Source organism: Synchiropus splendidus, chromosome 1, assembly GCF_027744825.2.
Source record: "Synchiropus splendidus isolate RoL2022-P1 chromosome 1, RoL_Sspl_1.0, whole genome shotgun sequence".
NCBI classification, from domain to species: domain Eukaryota; kingdom Metazoa; phylum Chordata; class Actinopteri; order Syngnathiformes; family Callionymidae; genus Synchiropus; species Synchiropus splendidus.
In genome coordinates this window covers 18,121,168-18,142,044 of record NC_071334.1, presented here as the reverse complement: position 1 = coordinate 18,142,044, position 20,877 = coordinate 18,121,168, and the positions used below count along the sequence as shown (strand labels likewise).

Here is a 20,877-nt window from a genome sequence, read left to right as displayed (position 1 = left end):
TTCCAAGTTGGCGATCTTAACAAACTATATAGCATGTAAGCTGCCATCACCCTCAACAGCAAGCTCAGTAACGGTGATGCTCTGCAGCCCAGTCAACCAATCATAGTTGTTGCTCAATAAATTATGGAATTTTGTGAGCAGTCTAGCTTCATGCTGCCAAGATTGCGCCTTGTCACATCAGACCAATGAAAGTACAGGCGTTTTATTGATATTAAAAATGCTAAAATATGCTGTATTTGTCCATATGTATCCCTACTTCTTCTTTCCCGTCCTCTTCTGTTCTCTGAGCACTGCACTGCTCAGCTGACCAGCTGTGGAGGCGGAGCCATGTTGGAGTAATCGACCACTGTGATTGGTTGACTGGGCTGCAAAGCATCATGGCAACTGTTAAGGTCAAGTTTATTCTTGAGACTGAGACCAATGCTGTTCTTTCCTGTGTTACTTGTTGATGGTAGTGCTGCTTGGACATTGTTTTCTGTAGTCATAAAAGACACAGTTTGTTGTCACTGTGTCAGAGATCCAGTATCTCCAGATTCCATTTGACTTCAACTGGTGCAATCAACTTTGCGCATGGGAAATGCAATTTTATTGCTTATAAACATAATGAAACTTAACTTCTGTCGCTTTTATTTTCTCTCAGTCAAAAAGGTTCCCGACCCCTGAATAGAAAGATTCACCTGCAAACAATTATAGAATTATTCACAATGTATTTGTCTAAAAAACGATTACAACAAAGTAGGCCTCATGCCTTAATGTGCGTAACGGCCTCAGTCAACCGCAATTCACTTCCTGTGTGCCTCATGTTAATAAAACAAAAAAAAATGATAGCTACGTATCTGGAGCAAGAATCCAACCACAACCCACATATTTAAGTTTTTCATCAATAATTTATTTTGCCACATTTGTGAACACAGGTCTTGACGCCGACCTCCTCACAATGCTGCCGGCTTTTTCGAGACATGCCTCCCTGAAACATCTTCATCTTGGCAAGAACTTTAACATCAAAAACAGGTGCTGCCCCAGTTTCACTGCTGTCATGGGTCAAAGCTTAGCTATACATATATTAAAGTGCATCTGCTTCTATAACCTGCAGGGTGCTTGATGAAGTCCTCCAGAAACTGGTCCAGCTCATACAAGAGGAGGAATGTGTGAGTGAAATAATCCTCATGAGTGAACTGAGGTTCTGCAAGCACATCATTTTTTCATGTTTTACGGTAGTTGTTTAACTGTTTCATAAATTATTCCTGCTTGTGCCTTGCGGGTACCCTCTCCATATCACTTTGCACATGTGAAGTAAATAATTAATACAAAACCGTGTGTTCACTCTGGAGCACGCCATTTGTCAGTAAATTTAACCAGTGCACTTTACCGCTACGTCCGCTGTGAAGTTTCATTTCTTGTTTAAATGTAATCCCCTGGATCAGTCTTTCAAAAATACCTCCCTGAATTAATTCTTCATCATGAACTGCTGTATCTAACTCAAAGGTTGTTACTTGTTCTGACCTTATTGACTCAAGAAATTCTACTTTTGTTTAATGCAAAAGAGTTTCTTTGAGGATCCTCATATCAGTCACACCAGATTTCCGCAGAACTGACTGACTGTGTGAAAAGGCGTTACCAAAATTATGCCCTTTTGACAATGGCAATTTGTGTCTTCTCTTTCTTGATGTACATCTCCCTTAAGGCTCCTGACACTTCTTGTTCTAGCGAACGTTGCCGCTACCATTATGTTTCTCGAGGCATAAATATACACCATAGGACCTGATTGCAGGTGTTGTGCATTATACTGTGCACACACTGTGCCCTCAGCACTCACGGTATAAATACAATGAAGTCTGTCATACATTTTTTTTTCAATGTTCTTATTAGTTATTTTCCCTTTTATATTTTATCCATTCTCTCCTCAGTCTCTTCAGACTCTGTCCTTGACTGACTCACGACTTCGCTCTCGCGGCACGGTGCTTGTCAACGCTCTGGGAAGCAACACTTGTCTGCGAAAAGTCGACATCAGTGGGAATAACATGGACGATATCGGAGCCAAGATGCTGAGCAAAGCCCTGCAGATCAACACCACCCTGAGGTGAGAATACACATGGCTTTGTTTACTTGGAATAAAGTCATCCTAATTGACTGATGAAGCTAAAATATATATGTTAAAATATGTTTAGTGAGTCTCTTTAGTGAACTCTGTCCTGACAACTTCAGTAGCTAAGTGAGCCAAGTTTTCCTACATTTCTGTAGATGAGTATCATCATGGAGTGGTTGCCACTGTTGTGTTTGTGTGTAGTACATGAGTACATGAGAGTTGTGGATGACAGTGCAAAGGTTTGCAGTCAATGCAGCTCATGCCTTTGCCCCGCAGGAGTGTGACATGGGATCGCAACAACACCTCCGCAGCAGGGTTTCTCGACGTGGCCCGAGCGCTTGAGCAGTAAGAGACCCTTATGGACATGGTATTTTCTAAGTGAGCTGTCTCAGTTACTCCGGAATTCTAAAGCTGGAGAGAGTTTCCACTTGCTTCGCACTTTATTATCTTAACTGCTCCAGAGTCTCCTCGAGGCTCAGGATGACATGGTACCAGAGATCAAAGTCTTTCTCCTTATGGCAGAGAGAGAGAGAGAATATTTATGGGTCATCTGTTTTTCATTACACACTGAACTAACCTATGTTGCCCTGAAATGCGTTCATCTTCTTGCTGTGCGGCTCACATTTTGACTCACGTATTTGTTTATTTGAATATGTCTTTGCAGCAATTTCACCCTACAGTACATGCCATTACCTTTAAGTGACATCAGCCAGGCCTACCGCAGCGCCCCCGAGAGGACAGAGCAGGCATTGACAAAGGTTAGTCATGTGGGCTATAAACACTTGAGTGGAATTTGTGGACGTTAACAAATCAAACAATATTTTTGGAAGGAAATCAAGTTCTAAATGTTTCATAGTTGTCTATCAAAGGTCCTTTGAGAGAAAGCATTAACCACACACAGGCTTGAGGAGAGAAAATAAATCCCAGCACACACGTTGGGTAGGATTTTTTGCCAATTTGTGTGTTTCCCCGGGAAGGAGCAGTGTGTATGCATGTGTTGGACTGTGCTCATGGCAATTTTAGGGCCGTTGAAATGTCTGCAGAATAACAAAATATTTTAGAAAACGCTGCACTTATTTCCAGGGCTGTCGGAAACCATCTTATTTACTGCAAGAACTGCGTAAGAGAGCCTCAAAATTTGATATAGAATGTCCAGAAGTTTATACTTTGCAGCCAAAATGATCTATAAAAAAGCAAGCCAAAGAGATTCATAAGTAATATTATTGGTAACAAAAACATTGTGTAAGTGAATCATAAATTGGCTTGATTTGTAGTATCATTGAAAACAGACCCGGGCAAAGTGTGGCCCGGGGGCCATATGCTGCCCAATGCCTGTTTTTTCATGTCCCTTTTGACGTCAGACTAGAACTATAACTGATATGTTGTAATTTTTCTGCCTGTTTTTTTGTTCTTTCTCTTTTAGTCATCACCACCACTTATATCACATTCTTGTTTTAGAATTTTCTTCTTTTCATTTCCATTTTTTGTGTGTTTTTCTTGTTTCTCAAAATACATTCCTTCAATATTTTTTTAGGTTAACTTTAGTTTCATTGTGTCCTTGTTACTTAAATATATATTTTGGATATTTTCGCGACATGTTTTGCAGTCGTTGCTGTCTTTCTTTTGATGATGGCCCCTCACAACTGTTACAGTTTCTAATGTGGCCCTTTAGGAAATGTAATTGCCCACCTCTGATTTAAACTGCAACTGTCCTGCTCAGTGTGCCTGCATCCTCAATGTCTGTGCTGTGCAGATCCAGCGAGCGCTGGTGAGGAACAACCAGACACAGCGTTTCTCTCAGCGCCAGGCTCTCAGGCTCCATCAAGGCTTGGTCACGAGCACTGCTGAGCAGGTAGCACTCAGATTCATGTTTGCTGTGCATCCAGTGTTTTATCTATGCCAACTCTGATAAATTCTGTCTCCAAGGTGATGGAACGCCTGTGCGTGCGTGTCCAACAGCAGGTTTGTATACTACGAGCTGCTGGGGAGATGGAGGAGATACAAGCTGCTAAACAAGTGCTCAAAGAGGCCAGGAACTCTCGCGCGGTGAGTAATGGTTATTGTTTGTTCCTGACTCGCTGACAAACACTAATCTTTTCTTTCTTTTTTTATCAGCTCTACCCTTCGCTATGCGAGCTGGCCCATGTGCTCTCTGTGGATGGACCAGTCCGCCAGAGGCTGGACTCACTCGCAGGTGAACTTGCAAAAGCTGCAGACAAAGAACTTCAGGTACATGTGACACCTCTTATTACAGAAATCTGTGATAAGCCACTTCAAGGGATTCCGTATCTTCTCAGGTGATTGTGGACTCGATGGTGTCGCTGTGTCAAGAACTTTGCCCCTCATCTTCTTCCGCGGCCGACAGATTGAGTCCCTCACTCTCTTCTGTGTCAGAGCGTGTGTCTGTCCCACGTTCAGCCATCCGCACAGCCCTGATGGAGAGAGCAGCTCAGGACATTCACAGAGCCTTGGAGTAAGACAGCTGATGTTTAATTTAATCTGCGCGAGTGGCCTCATGTCATCGTGGTTGGGTTTTATATCAGCCCCAATCTCATCAGTAAAACATCACATTTGACATTTCTGTACTGCAGTTCACTTTCACTGGGAGTCAACGACAAAATGCCAGTGTAAACACAAGTCTGTGAGAGCGTCAAAGTCTTGTGGACAAACATTGAACAATGTGGCGGCTGTTTTGTAGCACATTGTTCTGAGTAAATGTGGGTGCATGACTCCAATGAACAGAGATATTGCTGACAAATCGCCGCGTTTGCCGGTGTCTCACGGCTGTTTTCTGATATTAACTAACACTTTGGAAAGGTCAGGTCTTATGATAATTTGTTAGCCAATATTGAGAGCAAAATGTAAAGACAGAGCTCCTAGGGAAGAAGTGTGCAACTGTTGTCAGCAGCATCACAGAAGGATGAAGTGTGGAGTAAGTATGGAGTATGAAGAGGGCAATTGAGTACATTGGACACAGGGAACATGTTGGACTGATGATGTTAGAAATGGACGTAGACAGGGAATAAAGAAGACAAGGGATACAGGCAGTGAGGTCCATGAATGTGTTTTTAACAACTTTCAGGAGAAGACAATTCAATATTATCTAGCTGCGAGGAGGAGAAGACATATGTAACCTGAAAGGTATCATGGCATCATTCCAGGGTGCTCTCTCTGACCACCAATATTTCATAGCCTTTAATAGTTGAGTCAAACACACCATACTTAGACATGCATCATGTTATAATCCCTCAGGGTCAGCGGACAGCAACTGTGGCATGAGTGCATGGAACATATCACAGCCAGGTTTACAGCAACACTGGATGAAAGCAAGAAAACGCATGACTCCACCTGAGTTTTCAGTCTCTCACTAAAACAGGTTTTTGCAGGCAGGAAAAAAGTGGCTAGTGGTGAACCGCAATTTTCCTCCTGCCACTGTGTCATCACACTCTATGAACACTCTTCAACACTCTCATTATCTTCTTGTATGTCTTCATGCTGTTTGTCTGGTGCTGCTATTATCTGCTAATGATCAATCAAACTCTGAACTCACAAAAATCCACCAACTCAATATGCTGAGAAATCCAGACGAGAAGAAAGGACAAAGAAAATATGTTTTTATGCAATTCATGGATGTTTTTTCAGAGAGGTGAAGCTGTCAGTGGTGTCTTATCTCACAAACTCCGTCGTGGACCAAATACTTCAGGACCTGTACGCCACCCACAAAACCCTCGTAAGTCAAGTTTTTCATAAATTATGTTGAAAAAGCTGAGTTCATGGAAAACTGGAAAAGCACTCAGAAAGGGCAAACCTCCACCAAACAACTCCGAATGCCAATCCAACACCAATGCTGAAAATGCTGCTATCTCCCAATGTTAAAGATCCTTGAAAACAAATCCTGGATCCTGACAGTGATCTGGATCAATAATTTGTTCCTCGTTCCATTTCACATATATCCTAGAAATTACATCCAAACTGCTGTCTAACAACATCACCTCCTCTGTGGCGGTAATCTTATTTTGTAAAAATGTAACTAAATTGGTGTCGTACAGAAGCACCTATTTACCGGTAGTTTGTGGAGGAATTCCTTGCGTACAGTATAACGTGTTCCTGTGAAGGGTTGTTTGTTGTATCCATCACAATTGAACTTTGTTTATTGGGGTCCACCTCAGACGCGGCAGGTGTCCACCATCAAGCGCTGGGATGGGTCGTGGGAAGACGGAAGCGGCTGGAGGTATAACAGACACAGAGACTCTCTGGACATCACCGACGAGGAGCTCAGCACCAGCATCGTGAGTCAAACCAGTTTAAGGTCGAAGGCTTCCCTTTTTTTTTCTCTCTTTGTTTTTTTGAAACAAACTTATTTTTCCTCAGATTACAATCTTCTCAGTAAATTAAAATTCAGCCTCTTCATTCTCGTCCTCTGATCAACAGAGGTGCTTAACGTTTGGTCCCACCAGCAGTGTGTTTTAATCATCATCACATCTCTGCTCTTAATGAGAGAATTGGAACCCTGAAACTTAACTCTTGTTAAAGTCCATCTGGGAACGTTGAAGGAATTGAGAAATTCCGCTTAGTTAAGTGAGGAACAATATTTGTTTTCCAACTGCAGTCAACGGAGGGAAGATCCTTTCTTTTTCACTATCAATAGATGTTTCAACCAAAATGGCAAACTAAGAATTGACACACTTTGGTGTTTATTTTTGGCTTTTTCATCATTCTCCTCTTTCATTGATACATACGAGTCAATATTTCTGAAGTTACAATGCATTTAATAATATTCACATATGCGAATTATTTCAATGAGGGACAGAAATAATCGACAAAAATAATCGACAACAGTCCATTCCAGACGGCCGTTCGACAAGCGATTTGTTCAAAATCTGAATCGATTTTTCCCATTACAATTATTGTAAAAAGAACTAATGCATTCCAAGCCTTAAAATAGGCTTTTGTAGGAGTGAATGTAGAGTGTCTGCTGCAGGTGCGCTGTTCGTCTATGTGTGTGGCCGCTGCATGTGGGAGGGGTTGCCGAGTGAGTGACGTCTCTCCAGAATTGAAGAGGTGCCCGGTGCGTGTCCAGCTCTGAATGTGCGGTTCTGTGCAGTTTGGCTGTGACAAAGTCATAAACCAAGTAACGCTCTGTCCGAGACTCGCCTCATCCCTGTTCGAGCTCCAGCCGACAACAGGACATCAAACCCTGGAGTGCGTGCTCCAGCCTCAGAGGTGTGGAGAGCGAGCACCTCCCCTGTGACACTCTACCACGGTCCAGTGCGGAGACAGGAAAGGTTTTACACCTCAATATGAAGAAAAAACAGTCAGTAAATGTAGCTGCATACATGTCATGTCTGCATACAGCATACAGAGGCTGCGTTATACACAGTAACAAAGCGCGATGTGGGTCAGCTGATCGGTCCGCGCACAATATGTTTCTTCTGGCTTTTTTCGGGGGCAAGCAAAAAGTCTCTAAATTTTTGTTCGAACTCCGATTTGTTCGAATTCCAGGACGTTCAAAAACCGAGGTACCACTGTATAGCAATAAAAACACAATAATTACATGTTAACATATTTCGATAATAATAACGCTGTGACTCATGGAAGGAAACTGGTAAACTGATATACCCTTTGAATTTCTCCCTGTGAGATCAGTAAAGTATGGATCTATCTTTGATTGAATTTGGAGACATCTGTTGATGCTGACATGGTAATTCAGTGTTGCAGTCCTATTGAATCAATACAAATTCCCTAAAATAAAATAATGAAATTAATATCAATTAAGTGTTTTATATATATGTTAATTAAAATAAATGGCATAAACTAATAAGAAACACTTCAACAAACATTTTTTATTTGAAAAAATAATGGTTGAATTGATACTGTTTCTTGAACGACAGTATATTGTATCAAATAATCTCTGGCCGATGGTTCTCACTGGTTCTGTACAAAAACAACATTTTTTTTTTGGTTGTGATTTCATACGTCAATTTTATTTTACACTTGTGCTGTACTCTACTGTTCCATCATTGACTTTCTGTCCCAGGACACTATAGCCATTAAGAAGAGGAGTGCAAGAACAAGAAGGATACGACCTGTGTCCACCAGGCTGAGTGAGCTTTGCTTTATTATCCAGTCTTCTTTCTCTTATTTTACCAGTGTCTTTTAATTCATTTTTAATTCACTGTCTTCACTAATTACCCAAGACCATGAACCATTTGTCGTATAATCCTCTTGTTTTCTTTATGTAAGCCTATTTGTACATGGAGTTTTAATTGTATTAACTATATTTTACAAAGTTTACTAAGCTTTGCATGTACAAAAAATAAATTGTCACTTGTGGGATTCAGGCTTCACTGTAAAGTCACATGTTCCGGCAGGTCTGTGTGATGACTCCAGCTCGTCCCCTCCTCCATCTGTGCCATCGTACTCCTTCCCTCTGTCCCGCTCAGTGTCCTGGGAGGGACTGTCAGAGCTGCCCACCCAAGGTCTGCCCCTCCATCACGTCACCCGAGTCCGGCCCAGGCCCCCGCGGAAACACAAAGGAGGACACGTACCTGCTGAAGCAGTAAGTCCAGCTGTCCATGTGTCCCTGCAGGGGGACGCTACTGACCTATTTCGCTTGTACTTGTGGCCCTGATCTTGACTGTGATTTGGTGTCTGTTGCAGTGCAGTGAAAATGGTGGAGTAAGCCCCCTGGATGATGGACTCCCTGACTTCTACTCGAAGAGGGTCCTTCATGACAGGCGAGTGTTTGTGGTTCTCCCTCTGAGCAGACATGAGAGTCCATTAGAAAATGTTCTCTGACAGATGTGTAATCCCTCTCAGCACGGGTCGTGTTGCGTTTACATAATTGCTGCCCTGAAAAGCCGCGAGCAGGAAAGTTCAGAGAAGTCTTTTTGCTTCAGTGAGTCACAAAGGAAAGAGCTTTTAAGAAGCAGGAACTTCAGGTTATGTTTCGATCTGAAATTTAAATGAAAGTCTGCTTGGACCAAGAATGGGACAGTTGCGGTGGATACAAAGACAGAGAGAAGATGCAAATTCAAATCAACTGTCTGTGACTGGTTAAAATGCTCCACATCTGGGTTCCAACTGCAGAAGAAAATCGCTGCTGTCCAGTCTGCTGAGAATGAACATTGATTATGCTCTGTTTAACTCTTGTCCTCTCCTCCACAGTCAGCTCTCTTCGCTGCACAAGGCACACTCACTGAGAAGGAAGAAGAGGAGGAACATGCTGGCCATCTTTGGTTTTCGGAAAAACCGCAATCAGTCTCTGTCCAACCAGGAAACAGACTCTGAGTTTGAGTTCTACGGCGACGGCTGCCACACTGTTGCCACCGCTCCCACGGGGTTCGTGAACTCTAATCCTTTAGTCGATATCTAGCCAGGATTTAGCTATCACATGCCTGCTCCGTCTTTTTGTTGACAAATGTGTGTTGCCTTTGTTGAAAGGTGAAATTGGTGGCTGTTGCCAAATAGAAAAAGCATCAAATTCAATGTAGTAGGTTGTTTTGCATCACCATGGTGTATTCTAACCTGAAAGTTTTTTGGAATAATATCTGAAAATCTTCAGTCTTTCTGTTATTAATTCAAGAAATACTTTATGATACTTGATGGTTTTGCAGAAAATTGGCACTAAAATTATTAACTCTAGTGTGTAGCATTTAAAGTTAAAAGTTTTTTTAATGGAACATAAGTTTCCAACCTTTTTGACAGTAGAGATTGTGATACAAAGTTTTTCATCTATTCAAAATGCAAAGGTTTTGTGATGAAATGGTTTTCGTCTTTGTCCATTCATATGACAAAACCATCTGTACTAGAGTCTCTCCCAGCAGACTTTGAAATTCTGATCTTAATATTTCAGAACTCAAATGAATTAATGAGGACCCTCCTGAGTCATTGTAAGTTGTTCCTCAACAGCACTGAACAAGCGTGATCACTTTAAATGTCAGTTTGACTGCCGTCACTGTTGTTTTTAATAAAAAATACAAGTTATTGTCCATTAAATTAAGTTGTTTGAGCTGACAGTTGCCTGTTTAACATTGGATGCTACACAAAAACACTCCTCAGGAGGTTAACCACGCAAATAGAGTGGGTGTGAAGGAGGGGGATGTTGTCTTGGTTCACTTATGCAGGTAAATCATATTAGCACCTGGCCAGTAATTCTAAATAAAAGAAAATATGTTGTTTGAATTGATGCAGATAAAGTCCAACCTGATGTTGCTTTTCCAACTGTAGGACAGCCACAGAGAATGTTTACACGCTCCTTCAGCCGCCCCGGTCTGCGGTCCGAGCTGGATCTCCTGGTGAGGGAGGAGACGGGAAGAGTCCTCCATTGGTCCCAGGGATCCCACACCCTGCCCTGGCTGGCGGGAGACACCCATTTTACTCTCCAAGAGAGGTAAGGTCATTGAGAGCCGTTAGAATGTTGGAGTAGTGCTGGCTTTGTTTTTGTAGAAGAAGAATGAGGTGGACGCCGATGGGGAACGACCCGGAGAGGAGGACCAGTACTGGGCAGATGACAAGCAGAGGACCACCGAGGTGCTGCAGGCTGAAAGGCAGTGGGTGGACAGACAAAGTGAACAGCAGGACGAGAGGCTGCTGGTAGCAAAAACAATGGACAGACACGCTGACAGGTATTGGACGGAGAGCAGGCATCCGGAGAGACAGGTGGACAGACAGTGGACGGTGGACCGACACACTCAGCGGCAGATTGACAGAAAGATGGAGAGACAGTGGCTGGGTGGCCGTCAGATAGACAGGTCCTGGTCTGAGGGCAGGCCGGCGGACATCCAGGTGGACAGTCAGTGGGCCGAGAGCAGACATTCCAGCAGGAAGTCAGAAAGACACCTTGCTCAACGGCCGCTGCCGCCTTACCCATCGGACAGGACTCCTTCACCCAAGCAGGAGGCTGACACAATGAGGAACATTGAGACATTTGCAGCTTTAGACTGGCACCTCAGCGAGCAGGACACCCTGGCATGTCCAGATGAAGGACGGAGAAGCTGCCCAGGAGGAGGACACGGGAAGGCTGGTCCATCTTCAACAAAGCCTGATCCTCCACCGCAGAGTAGCAAACCCAGCAAGCTGAGGCAGAGACACCGACTGGAGAGCGCCGACACTCTGCAGGGTCTGACGCTTCTGTAACCTCACCTCCAAAGTCCCCGTTTGTTTTTAATGCTCACTTATTGTTTTGTCGTTGAAGAGGAGGAAGGTGACTTGGAGCAGGAGCAGGTGAAGCTGGAAAAGAAAGGGAGCGACAGAATGAAAGATTTGGAAGGGCACGCTCCTCCAGTTCCAGATAAGGTGCAGAATAATGACTCTGAGTCAACTCTGCATAAATCTTCTGATGGCTTTCTCCCTCATTATTTGTTCTCTGCTGTGGCAGCCAAAGACGTCCTCCTTTGTGACTTTTTCAAAAGAAGCTGCCAGTGAGAGGAGCCTGCCCCCTCCACCTCTGCCTCCTCCTGCCATGAAGGCTGCACACGGACTGCCTGAGAGAGCGCTGAGTCAAGGTGTGGGGTCATCTTGAGTCATTTCCCTCACTTTATCATTAAAAGCCATGTTGGATCAAGCCATTTCTTCTGTCTCACAGGTGAGGAGGGAGGGAGGCCCCTGGCTCCTGTGAAACCACAGAGGAACAGAAAGACCATGTCATGTGACGCAGGTGTGACCGTGTCAGAATGTTGCTTTAGATCAGGGGGCGTCAAACCGGTCCTCAAAAGGCTTTTGCTCCAGCCAGTCAAGAGGACACCTGGTGCTGTTTGTTTCAGCTGACACCAGATTGGTCAACCTATATATCCTTGCAGGGTGGGAGCTAAAGCCCACGCTCACTTCTGTGGATCAGTTTGACACCCCTGCTTTAGATGTTGGTCTTGCGTAACTCCTGTCTCATTTGTGTCTTTCCGTCAAACTCAGGAACTGACAGGGAAAGCCCTAATTACCTCGAGAAGCCCCCAAACCGCAAACCCCCCGTGAAAAAACCTAGACTCCCCCAAAACAGAAATAAGTCGCTGGACTTGTCTGGTACTCGTCTGTTTCTATCTCTGTGTGTTTGTTGGTGTGACAGACGGTCAGTGGTTCAAATGGAATTCTCATCCACCCAATTGTCTTCCCTCCTGTTCCTCACAGACAGTCTCAACAGCGCAGCAGGGCACAGCGAGCTCGTGTAGTGGCCGCGGAATTCACCTTGTGTTGTCATGACGACTGGGATGGAGACAAGAAAAGGAGAAGAAATGCATCGCAGCAACAGGACACAGCATTCACTTTTGGTCATTGTTCAGTCGCTGTTCCGACTCTTTTCTTTTTTATGTCCCTGTTTTATTTGTTTATTTTATTTGTGGCTGCAGTGTTTTAACCGTGTTTGCTGAATCCGAAAACCCACCGCTGTCGGGGGGTCTTTTGCGCCCCAGCTTTGCGTCCGTCTAGATCGAGGAAAATCGTCTTTTGTTAGAATGTGATTTCTAAACTGTGATGCTTTTTCAACAGCCGACGCGCCTTGGAAATGAGTTGCTTCTTATCAGACGACTTGATGATTTATAACTAGTTTTGCTTTCAACTCTTGAAAGGTGATATATTTTCTAATAAGAAAAAGATGTTATGATTGAGCACTCCCTCTGTATGAATAAAAATGGAATAGAAAATACAAATGTTTGCTCTTTCTTTTCCTTTAAACGGATTATAAGGACACGGCATGTTGCAACATAAGATAATGCAATTGACTTGTCAATACCCTGGTGTATGATCCTTGCAAAGACACACTTTGTTTCCCATTTTCTTATATGGAGTAGTTCACAGTAGATGAACAGCATTGGTTGTTCAAAACAATACAGAACACAAAGTAATGAATTGCAATTCATCTTTAAAGCTATGTGAACATTTTCAATATGAAAAAATCTAGTTTTTTTTTTCAAATACAGAGTCCATTAAAGTGGTTGAAACTGTCTTAACGACACACAGCAAGGTGCCACAGTTGAGCGTGTGTGTGGCGCGTCAGTGACGGTTTGCGTTACACACATGTTTTAACGGCATCCAGACGCGCGTTTGTGCGACAAAACTATGCGAATGCATTAAAATAAGCGTCTGACTCAGTTTCGTCCTCTAAACTCAGCCGATTAGCACTACAAAGAGAGAAGCGACTGCTGAGTGGCTAATGACAGAAGCAGCAGCAATAACGAGCGTGCCTTTGATTCCTCTGATCACAGGTGGATGCTAAATTTACTCCTTGACTTCAGAAAAGCCCCCATGCGGTTGGCATGGCAACCGCACATATTCACAAGTCAGAGAATATGAAACAGCAGGGGGCGACTGATCCCTTCAGATGAGGCGGCCAATGGACCACGAGTACAGACTACACACAGGCGCGCGCGCGCGTTTTTCTACCCTTGCGGGGACGTTGCCGTAACGCTCTCCCCAGCCTCTCCCACTAAAACCTAACCATCCAAAACACATGGCTCACCTTAACCAGGACTCTGAGCCTAACTGAGTTATAAGGACCCAGTTATTTTGAAGTCTCAAATTGAGGCTTAACCTCGTGGGGTCCAGGTAAATGTCCGCACAATGTCATACGGCCCTCACAAGGACAGTGTTTTGTCAAGAATCTGTCCCCACAAAGTAGGCTAAACAAGCCCACACTCGCCTATCTCTCACACACACACGCGTGCCAGCAGCATCAGCCCTCAGGTTGTCACTAGCAACCGTGGCCTGACCTTTCCTTCTAAGACGCTGTCGCGAGCAGGATTCACTCCAGCTGCTGACATCTGGTTGCTGCGGCTCCATAGCGTAGACTGCGTTCTGCCGTGATTCTAACAAGCAAACAGCCTCCAGGGAAATTCATGGGAGGATAATCAGGAGTCCGGGACTAATCGTTGTTCTGTTTCACACCATTTCACAGCGCAGTGGACAGAAATGAGTTTTTGTTTTTTTTTAATAAGCTCCTAAATCGTTTCATCAATGAAGCAACTTTTGTTTGCTTAGGTTTCAAGTCTCCCCTGAACCTGCAGAACTAAACTAGGCTGAAACTAAATACATAGTTCTGGATTCAGCGACAGCAAGTCTCTGGGGAAATGGCTTGTCTGTGTTACAGGGTGCAGGTTTTACCTTCTACTCTGCCGTTGCACGTTTTTGGTGCTCCAGTTTCCTCTCAGGTTCCAAACATGGAGATTAGTTTGGTGTTTGGCTGGATTCATAGGTGTCATGTGATGGACTGGATGCTTTAACAGCGTCTCTTATAAATGGAACAGGTGGAAGTCAGAACTGCAGACTGTTTTTGGTGATGATATGGCCCCGTTTCTGGTGCGTGAGTGATTGTGTCCCATGACGGGCAGGTGACCTGTCCAGAGGGACCCTCATCTATAAGCCCGTATCTGGGACAAGCTACAGCGAACTTCACCACCCTGAGGTTTTTATTGACTTATTTCACCCAACAGCATTGCTCTACATGGATTTTAGCCTCACAAATATTCATAATGCTATGGGCTACATCGGGCAGCAGGTGGCAGCAGCGTCACAGAGCTTACGTAACACAGACATACAGGAGACATGAAGAAGAGGTCCTGCTGCAGGTGTAGGTGTTGTCACTGCCTGATGTGGTCTGCTTTTACCAACTGACGTTTACTGGTAAGCGCCCATGGTTATATCGCACACAGGCGATGAAGTTTTTTTTTTAACTTAAAGAATGTTTACGTCTACAGTCTAGATTAAGGGTTAGTGTGAGGGTTAGGGTTAGGTCTGTGCAGTTTGGCTGCGACAAAGAAATACACCAAAGTAACGCTTGTTTACCGTAAACCAGTTCGTCGGTAACTTCCTGCTCCAGCAGCATCATTTCCGGCGGACCACATCAGGCAGATAGACCAGACCGTACTTACACATGCGTTAAAACGTATAATTCCCAGATTTTACTGTTACATATGGACTATTTTGACAACTATTCAAAAAACACCCAAATTGACGCGATATGACCAATAAACACAATTCGTAGACCTTGCTCATGCGTGTTTCTAACATCCAGCTCCAGTCCCAGAACTTCCAGCGGACCGCATCAGGCAGGCGGACCGCATCAGTCAGTGACAGTATATACCAAATGTGTCCGCTTACCGAATGTGTCCTACCTGCCGTGGAGTGATAATGTCACATCCAGCATATACATATATATATATATATATATATTTTTTATGTTTTAATGAGCCAGCGGAAATTGAAGTAAAGGATTTCAAGGTTTGTCATCAAATTGTCAACATGTACGGAGCTTTGTTTTTCTTTAATATCGCGCAAGAAATCACAATAGTCTCCAGAGTAGGCACTTATACACCTCCAGATACATTCTTTATTAATTTACCAGGGTAAATATGCATTTATGAAGGAGTTTTCACCCCTGCCAAATCGGTCCTACCACTTATCCGAAAGACGAGTCGTGATTGGCTGACATGTACGGGATATTGTTTTTATTTTATATCTCACAAAAATCACAATAGACCACATAGTAGTCACTTATACACCCCTAGTTGTATTTGTATTCATTTACTTACTTCGACCTGCTCGACTTACGTCCACCCGAACTTGCGACCACGGCCACCAGGTGCTTGTTTTTTTAATTCAATGTCTTGCACCGCAGCACGAAGGAGCCCGGCAACACGTACAGCAGCACAGTATCCCAGCATCTCACTCTCACACATCGATCTACCACTACAATAGTACCTATAACCCTTACGTTGGCCATTTTGAATGGCATTCGCTTTACGTCCAATCTGACTTACGACCGGTTAGTCGGAACCAATCCCGGTTCCCAAGATCTTCATCATCCTGTTCATGTTGTGCTGTCTAGTTGGCAACGATTCTTCTTGGTTTTACCATGAGTGATCATGTGACATTCCTGCTTGGAGGACGAGCTTCTAGATTCGTGTTGGGACAGAATCTGTGTTGAGATTATCAGGACGCACCAGACGTTCCTATGATCCCCATAGTGTTGCTGATACAGTGTAAATCTTTTATAGGTGATCTGCATGAAGTATGAAATTCATTATTATTGTTTCTTGACTAAAATGTGAAGAGTCAATGCCACTTCTTCATGTCACTGGTGACATAGAGGCTGCATTTTCCAAACATTAGCATTCAAAGTTGTCTGTACTTTGGAGGGATCAGCCTGCCAGAGATTTCATAGCGACAGCTTAGCTTTGTTTATGACATCATTGTGCTATATGAAGAATCAGGGTTGTTTTTTAATTTCGTTGTTTGTTTACTGTCTGATACCACCGTTTTGGTCCTTATTGAACCTAAAGCCGATCCAGAATATTGATTTTGACCCCTGATCTGACTGAAATGTGATGTGCACTACTGTATCAACATTCATTTTCATAGAAGTTTCTGACCCTGAGAGAGTCTTTATGTGAACATACCAGGCGCAATGTTTGTTCATCTCACGCCAATGGCACCAATAAACACCAGAAAGTAAATGACCAACTACATATCCAGGAGGATTCACCTGGATTCGTCTCTGGCTGAAGCACGGAATGAGAAAAAAGATGAGTGAAATCATATTCTATTCAACTAACGCTTCTCATCACTCCAAAAGCATCGCACTTCCCTCATCATTCTGCTGTTACCAAGCAACATGATTGGATAACAGCTGGGGGAAGAGAGGAGTCGGCCACAGAACATGTGTGGGTAGAAGAGAAAGAGAGCAAAAATAAAAGGATTCAGACCGGCAAAAATAATGTGTTCTGGTCTGTCCTCATTCAAGATCTTCCTTCACCCGGGTTGATGAGCCCAAAGATGGGGTCAGTGGACGCTGCTGATACAGTTGTTTGATTCTAACATGAAGGGTTAAAGCACGACTGTCGGCACACGGTGAGTGTTTGCTGCCTCCTGTAGTGCAGCCACAGCACGACACAAACATCGGGGATGACTCACAGAAAAGATGCCCCAACAAAAAGAAGTGTCATTTAATGCCATAACAACTGTGTCGACAAAAGGTCAAAAGTGAGGCGCTTTGTTGGGTTGTCATGGGAACCGTCTCCCCGATGGGACTGAGAGTCACCTCATGGTGCTGCAGCTCAAGCAATAAAGCCATGTTGAGGAAAGATGCAGAAGAGGTCGAACGCTGCTTTCTGGGTTCTCTATGACATTTAATAGCTGCTATTAGGATTCATCCTGCAGACCAACTGAAAAAAAAAGAAAAGAAAGAAATTAAAGGAAAAAAAGAAAATTCACTACAAAGGAGGCGGTAAGAAGTTACTGATCCAACAGTAGTAGAAGTAGTGATAGTGGACTCAGCAGCAGAAGACTGGTATGTCTTTACTTTTACCTCTGTTCTTCATTATATCAAATCAGGAGCCATTGCTATGACAGGACTCCAGTTCATGAAAGGGCAATCGGTCACACAGTTTTGGACAGTGGGAGGGCGCATCCCCATCACCTCAAGGTCAGAAGCACATCTGCATATCATGTTTATATGGCTGCCCAAACATCCTTTATTTTACTTTTTACTTACTTTTTTTTGCTTTCCTTTATTTTACTTTTATTCATCATCACGTGGACGATTACTCTAACTACATTTATCCATATATATATATGTATTGCCTTCTGCGTGTCTTTGTTTTAGTGCGTTGAATGTATATGTACATGTAAAATATGTCTTGAAATGTAATAAAAACACTGCTGGAAAAATGCTTTAAATACTCGTCTAAGAAACTACACATCAAAAACTCAAAACTTTACCAAGTTTGTTGAGCCTTACTTTTAGTCAAAATATTTCATGCCACTTAATTGAAGATAAATTAAATCATAAATGACAACATATGAATCAATTATAAATTAATTCATCACTATGGAGGGACTTCATTTAAGATGATGCAATCTTAAATACTTTATGTTGTTTTTTCACTTGTTCCAAACGTAGATTTTTTCACTACTTTCAAGGTGAAAGTACAGTGAAATAAGTGAAAAGAATCTACCAATGGAACAAGTGACAAAACAACATATTTACGATTGTATTGTCTTCAAAGAAGTTCCTCCATCTTGCAAAAATGCCATTTATAAAGTGCATTTATCTTCAATTAAGTGACACGTGATATTGTGACTAAAAATAAGGCTTAACAAAGTTGGTAAGATTTCAATCTCAGCACATTGTTGCAAACCATGCTGGAAATTCCCTGTCTTCATTGAGCCCAACTAGAGGATGTAAAGTATTGTTATTATTATTAGTCGAAAAAAAAATTAAACCAAATAAAGAAAAACAAAACAGTTATATATGTTATAATAAGTATCTTTATTTTATTTTACGGAAACAAAACGCTGGGCGAGGGATATTTAAATTTGTTTTTTAAACTTATCTTGACAGAATAACTTTCATATTTCAATGTGAATATTTAATAATGCTAAAACAACTGTATGCTTGTATGTTCATGCTGCAAGGCTGGAACATACACTTTTTCAAAATGGTGTTTTTTTTCAGAGTCTGACTTTGTTTGGTGTGTTAGCGTCATTTTTACGCACAATTTGTTTTTCGGTGCTTGAAGCAGGAAGAATTACAGTAAAGCGTCTTAATCCTGTGAAGCGATGAAGAAGAGTCAGAGCAACTCTGAGAAGAGGCGAGGGGGCGCGAGGGGGACAGAATTAACAGATTTAGTGTCATCTCTCAGTCTGGGAGGAGAGCCAAAGTATCGACCACCTTAATCCCTTCATCCCTCTCTTCTATCTCATCCCAGCAAACCTGTGTTTGTCCCGCTGTCTGCCGCTACCCCCTGACTTTACATCTTCATCTGCGTTGTTGTTCTCCATCTTCCAGATTACGCACAACTAATGCGTCGGATTGTTTGGGTGTCGTTCTGTGCTGGATCAGCCGTGAAGTGTGGACGTGCATCATTGTCAGATTCTGATCATCACACCTGCACTTCAAAGTCTCAGTTATCTAATGATCCATCCGATGATCCCTTTAAGGAGAGATTGATCGATCTGCTGCTGCATAAACGGAAGTGATATTGTAATAATAAGGCGAGGTATTGATCTGGAATCGGGTGGGCAGGTGGGGGGGTGAGGTAATAGCAGGGCCTCTGACAGCTTAAGCCTACATTACAGACAGTTTAGGAAGGCATGGCTATCTGTTAATCTGACACTAGTTTCAGAAGCAGAATCAGTGTTAATCCCATGACTAGCCTGATAATTCCACTCACAATGAGACCCCACGCATGTACCACTCGAGGAAACGCACACGTACCGCAACAGCAGGACTCGTGCTCCAAATCAATAACACACTTGAACTGTGAAGTCTCAGTGGGGTTCAACAGATTCCAGACACTGAACTGCAAAGAAAATAGGGATGAAATATACCTGTTCTAATGAGCAAAAGCAGGTGACATGAATGAAAGATTCCTTAAGCGTTCCTTGTTATGTTTTCTTTTTGACTACATGCTTTCCGCCCAAAAGACATTCTGCTGGTCTTAATTTATTCACAGTTACCCACAAAAAATCAACCTTAAACTTGAGCTACCGATGTGTTTTTATTGGCCAGTCACGATTTAGCGACAGCTTCTTCATATATATGTGTAGGTGACATAAAGGAGGTTCATGACTGAATGAGAAAATGTAGTTCTCCTGATGAGAGACATCTGACCCTCGAAGCCGTGTGTGTGCGTGAACTTTTATAACTATACCAAATTGACATTTGGTTAAGGTTAGCCATTGTCCTGGATGGTTAAGTTAAGGGTGGGAGGCTGGGGAAAGCATTATGTCAATGAGAGGTCCTCACAAAAATAGCAAGACAAACGTGTGTGTGTGTGTGTGTGTGTGTGTGTGATGGTTTGGTGGGGGCATGTAGAGAGTGAGGTAGGGAGGGGAGCTCTGGTGAGGTGAGATGTGTAAGCCTGCTGTTTGTAGCCCTGTAAGTCTGGATTAGGACATGTATCTGTGGGATGAGGCAGAGTTTTTGGGACCCTGGAGGTCACCCCCCCCTCACCATCTGTCCTCATGACCAACGCCTGTCCGGGCTCTCACTCCATCATGCCTATATTTATGATTTTTGCTAAGGTTCCAGGAGAGTTATCTTTGTGGTTCTTAAAAACCAGAGCCTGACTCCACACATCCTCTCCCAAACTCTTCGGCTTCTGTTTCATGACCTCACTTGAACTTTAGAGCCTCTCGGAGGATCAACCTGGAGGATATTGAAATGGGTTAAAAGGGTGACAAGGAGGTCAGCTTCCCAATGAGGGGATTTGGGGCTTGACTGACCATTTGTTAATCTTTATCGGTCAATTTTCTCCCAGCTTGTTTTCCACCTCACATTCAAGTAATGTGTGGGTATTGTGTTGCAAAATGTCCCCTAATAAGCAATGATCTCAGTGTATTACTCCTATAGGAATTAACAGTCAACATTTCTGTCGATAGAATCATCCAACACCACCTCCATTCAGATTAATGGTACAATACTACTTTTAATTTTACAATCAATACAAGGAAGAGTAGGCACAGGCATACGTCTAATGATGGGAAAAGGGATGCAATCATTTGAATTTTCTTTTATCATTTGATACTTTCACAATTCAAAATGTAATTTCCAGAACCATCATATCAATACAATTTGAATAAAATCCATTGCAATATATTTATCTAAATATTTAGTCCTAGAACGCCAACTTTGGAGTTTTTTGGGTTTGTTTTGCACACAATAAGAAGATAAAATGAGATAAAATGATGATGCCATATAATGGTGATTCATACTATACTGTATAGTGTTGGGGTGCACCGTGAGGTTGTCAGTCTATCACGGACCACGAACCTTGATATGTTTATGGACAGTGGAAGGAAAC

General features: G+C 42.9%; 1 protein-coding gene across 4 annotated transcripts in view; it reads left to right on the top strand.

Moving 5' to 3' along the window:
• The window catches only part of LOC128751451 (capping protein, Arp2/3 and myosin-I linker protein 3-like), a 32,554-nt gene extending 19,848 nt beyond the window's left edge, over nucleotides 1–12,706 (top strand). Inside the window, exons 19-40 of one of the 4 annotated variants that reach the window (XM_053852483.1) lie at nucleotides 915–1,011; nucleotides 1,094–1,148; nucleotides 1,908–2,080; nucleotides 2,363–2,431; nucleotides 2,751–2,844; nucleotides 3,840–3,938; nucleotides 4,013–4,132; nucleotides 4,202–4,315; nucleotides 4,384–4,559; nucleotides 5,729–5,816; nucleotides 6,256–6,375; nucleotides 8,124–8,190; nucleotides 8,458–8,645; nucleotides 8,747–8,823; nucleotides 9,254–9,427; nucleotides 10,316–10,478; nucleotides 10,535–11,207; nucleotides 11,283–11,383; nucleotides 11,466–11,592; nucleotides 11,673–11,744; nucleotides 11,996–12,103; nucleotides 12,209–12,706. In XM_053852483.1, coding sequence (XP_053708458.1) covers nucleotides 915–1,011; nucleotides 1,094–1,148; nucleotides 1,908–2,080; nucleotides 2,363–2,431; nucleotides 2,751–2,844; nucleotides 3,840–3,938; nucleotides 4,013–4,132; nucleotides 4,202–4,315; nucleotides 4,384–4,559; nucleotides 5,729–5,816; nucleotides 6,256–6,375; nucleotides 8,124–8,190; nucleotides 8,458–8,645; nucleotides 8,747–8,823; nucleotides 9,254–9,427; nucleotides 10,316–10,478; nucleotides 10,535–11,207; nucleotides 11,283–11,383; nucleotides 11,466–11,592; nucleotides 11,673–11,744; nucleotides 11,996–12,103; nucleotides 12,209–12,249 — 2,996 coding nt within the window. In that variant the 3' untranslated portion in view covers nucleotides 12,250–12,706. Of the gene's footprint in view, nucleotides 1–914; nucleotides 1,012–1,093; nucleotides 1,149–1,907; nucleotides 2,081–2,362; nucleotides 2,432–2,750; nucleotides 2,845–3,839; nucleotides 3,939–4,012; nucleotides 4,133–4,201; nucleotides 4,316–4,383; nucleotides 4,560–5,728; nucleotides 5,817–6,255; nucleotides 6,376–8,123; nucleotides 8,191–8,457; nucleotides 8,646–8,746; nucleotides 8,824–9,253; nucleotides 9,428–10,315; nucleotides 10,479–10,534; nucleotides 11,208–11,282; nucleotides 11,384–11,465; nucleotides 11,593–11,672; nucleotides 11,745–11,995 lie in introns of all 4 variants that reach the window. The other 3 variants (XM_053852492.1, XM_053852463.1, XM_053852474.1) reach the window with 3 other exon arrangements.
• The last annotated feature ends 8,171 nt before the right edge of the window (nucleotides 12,707–20,877 follow it).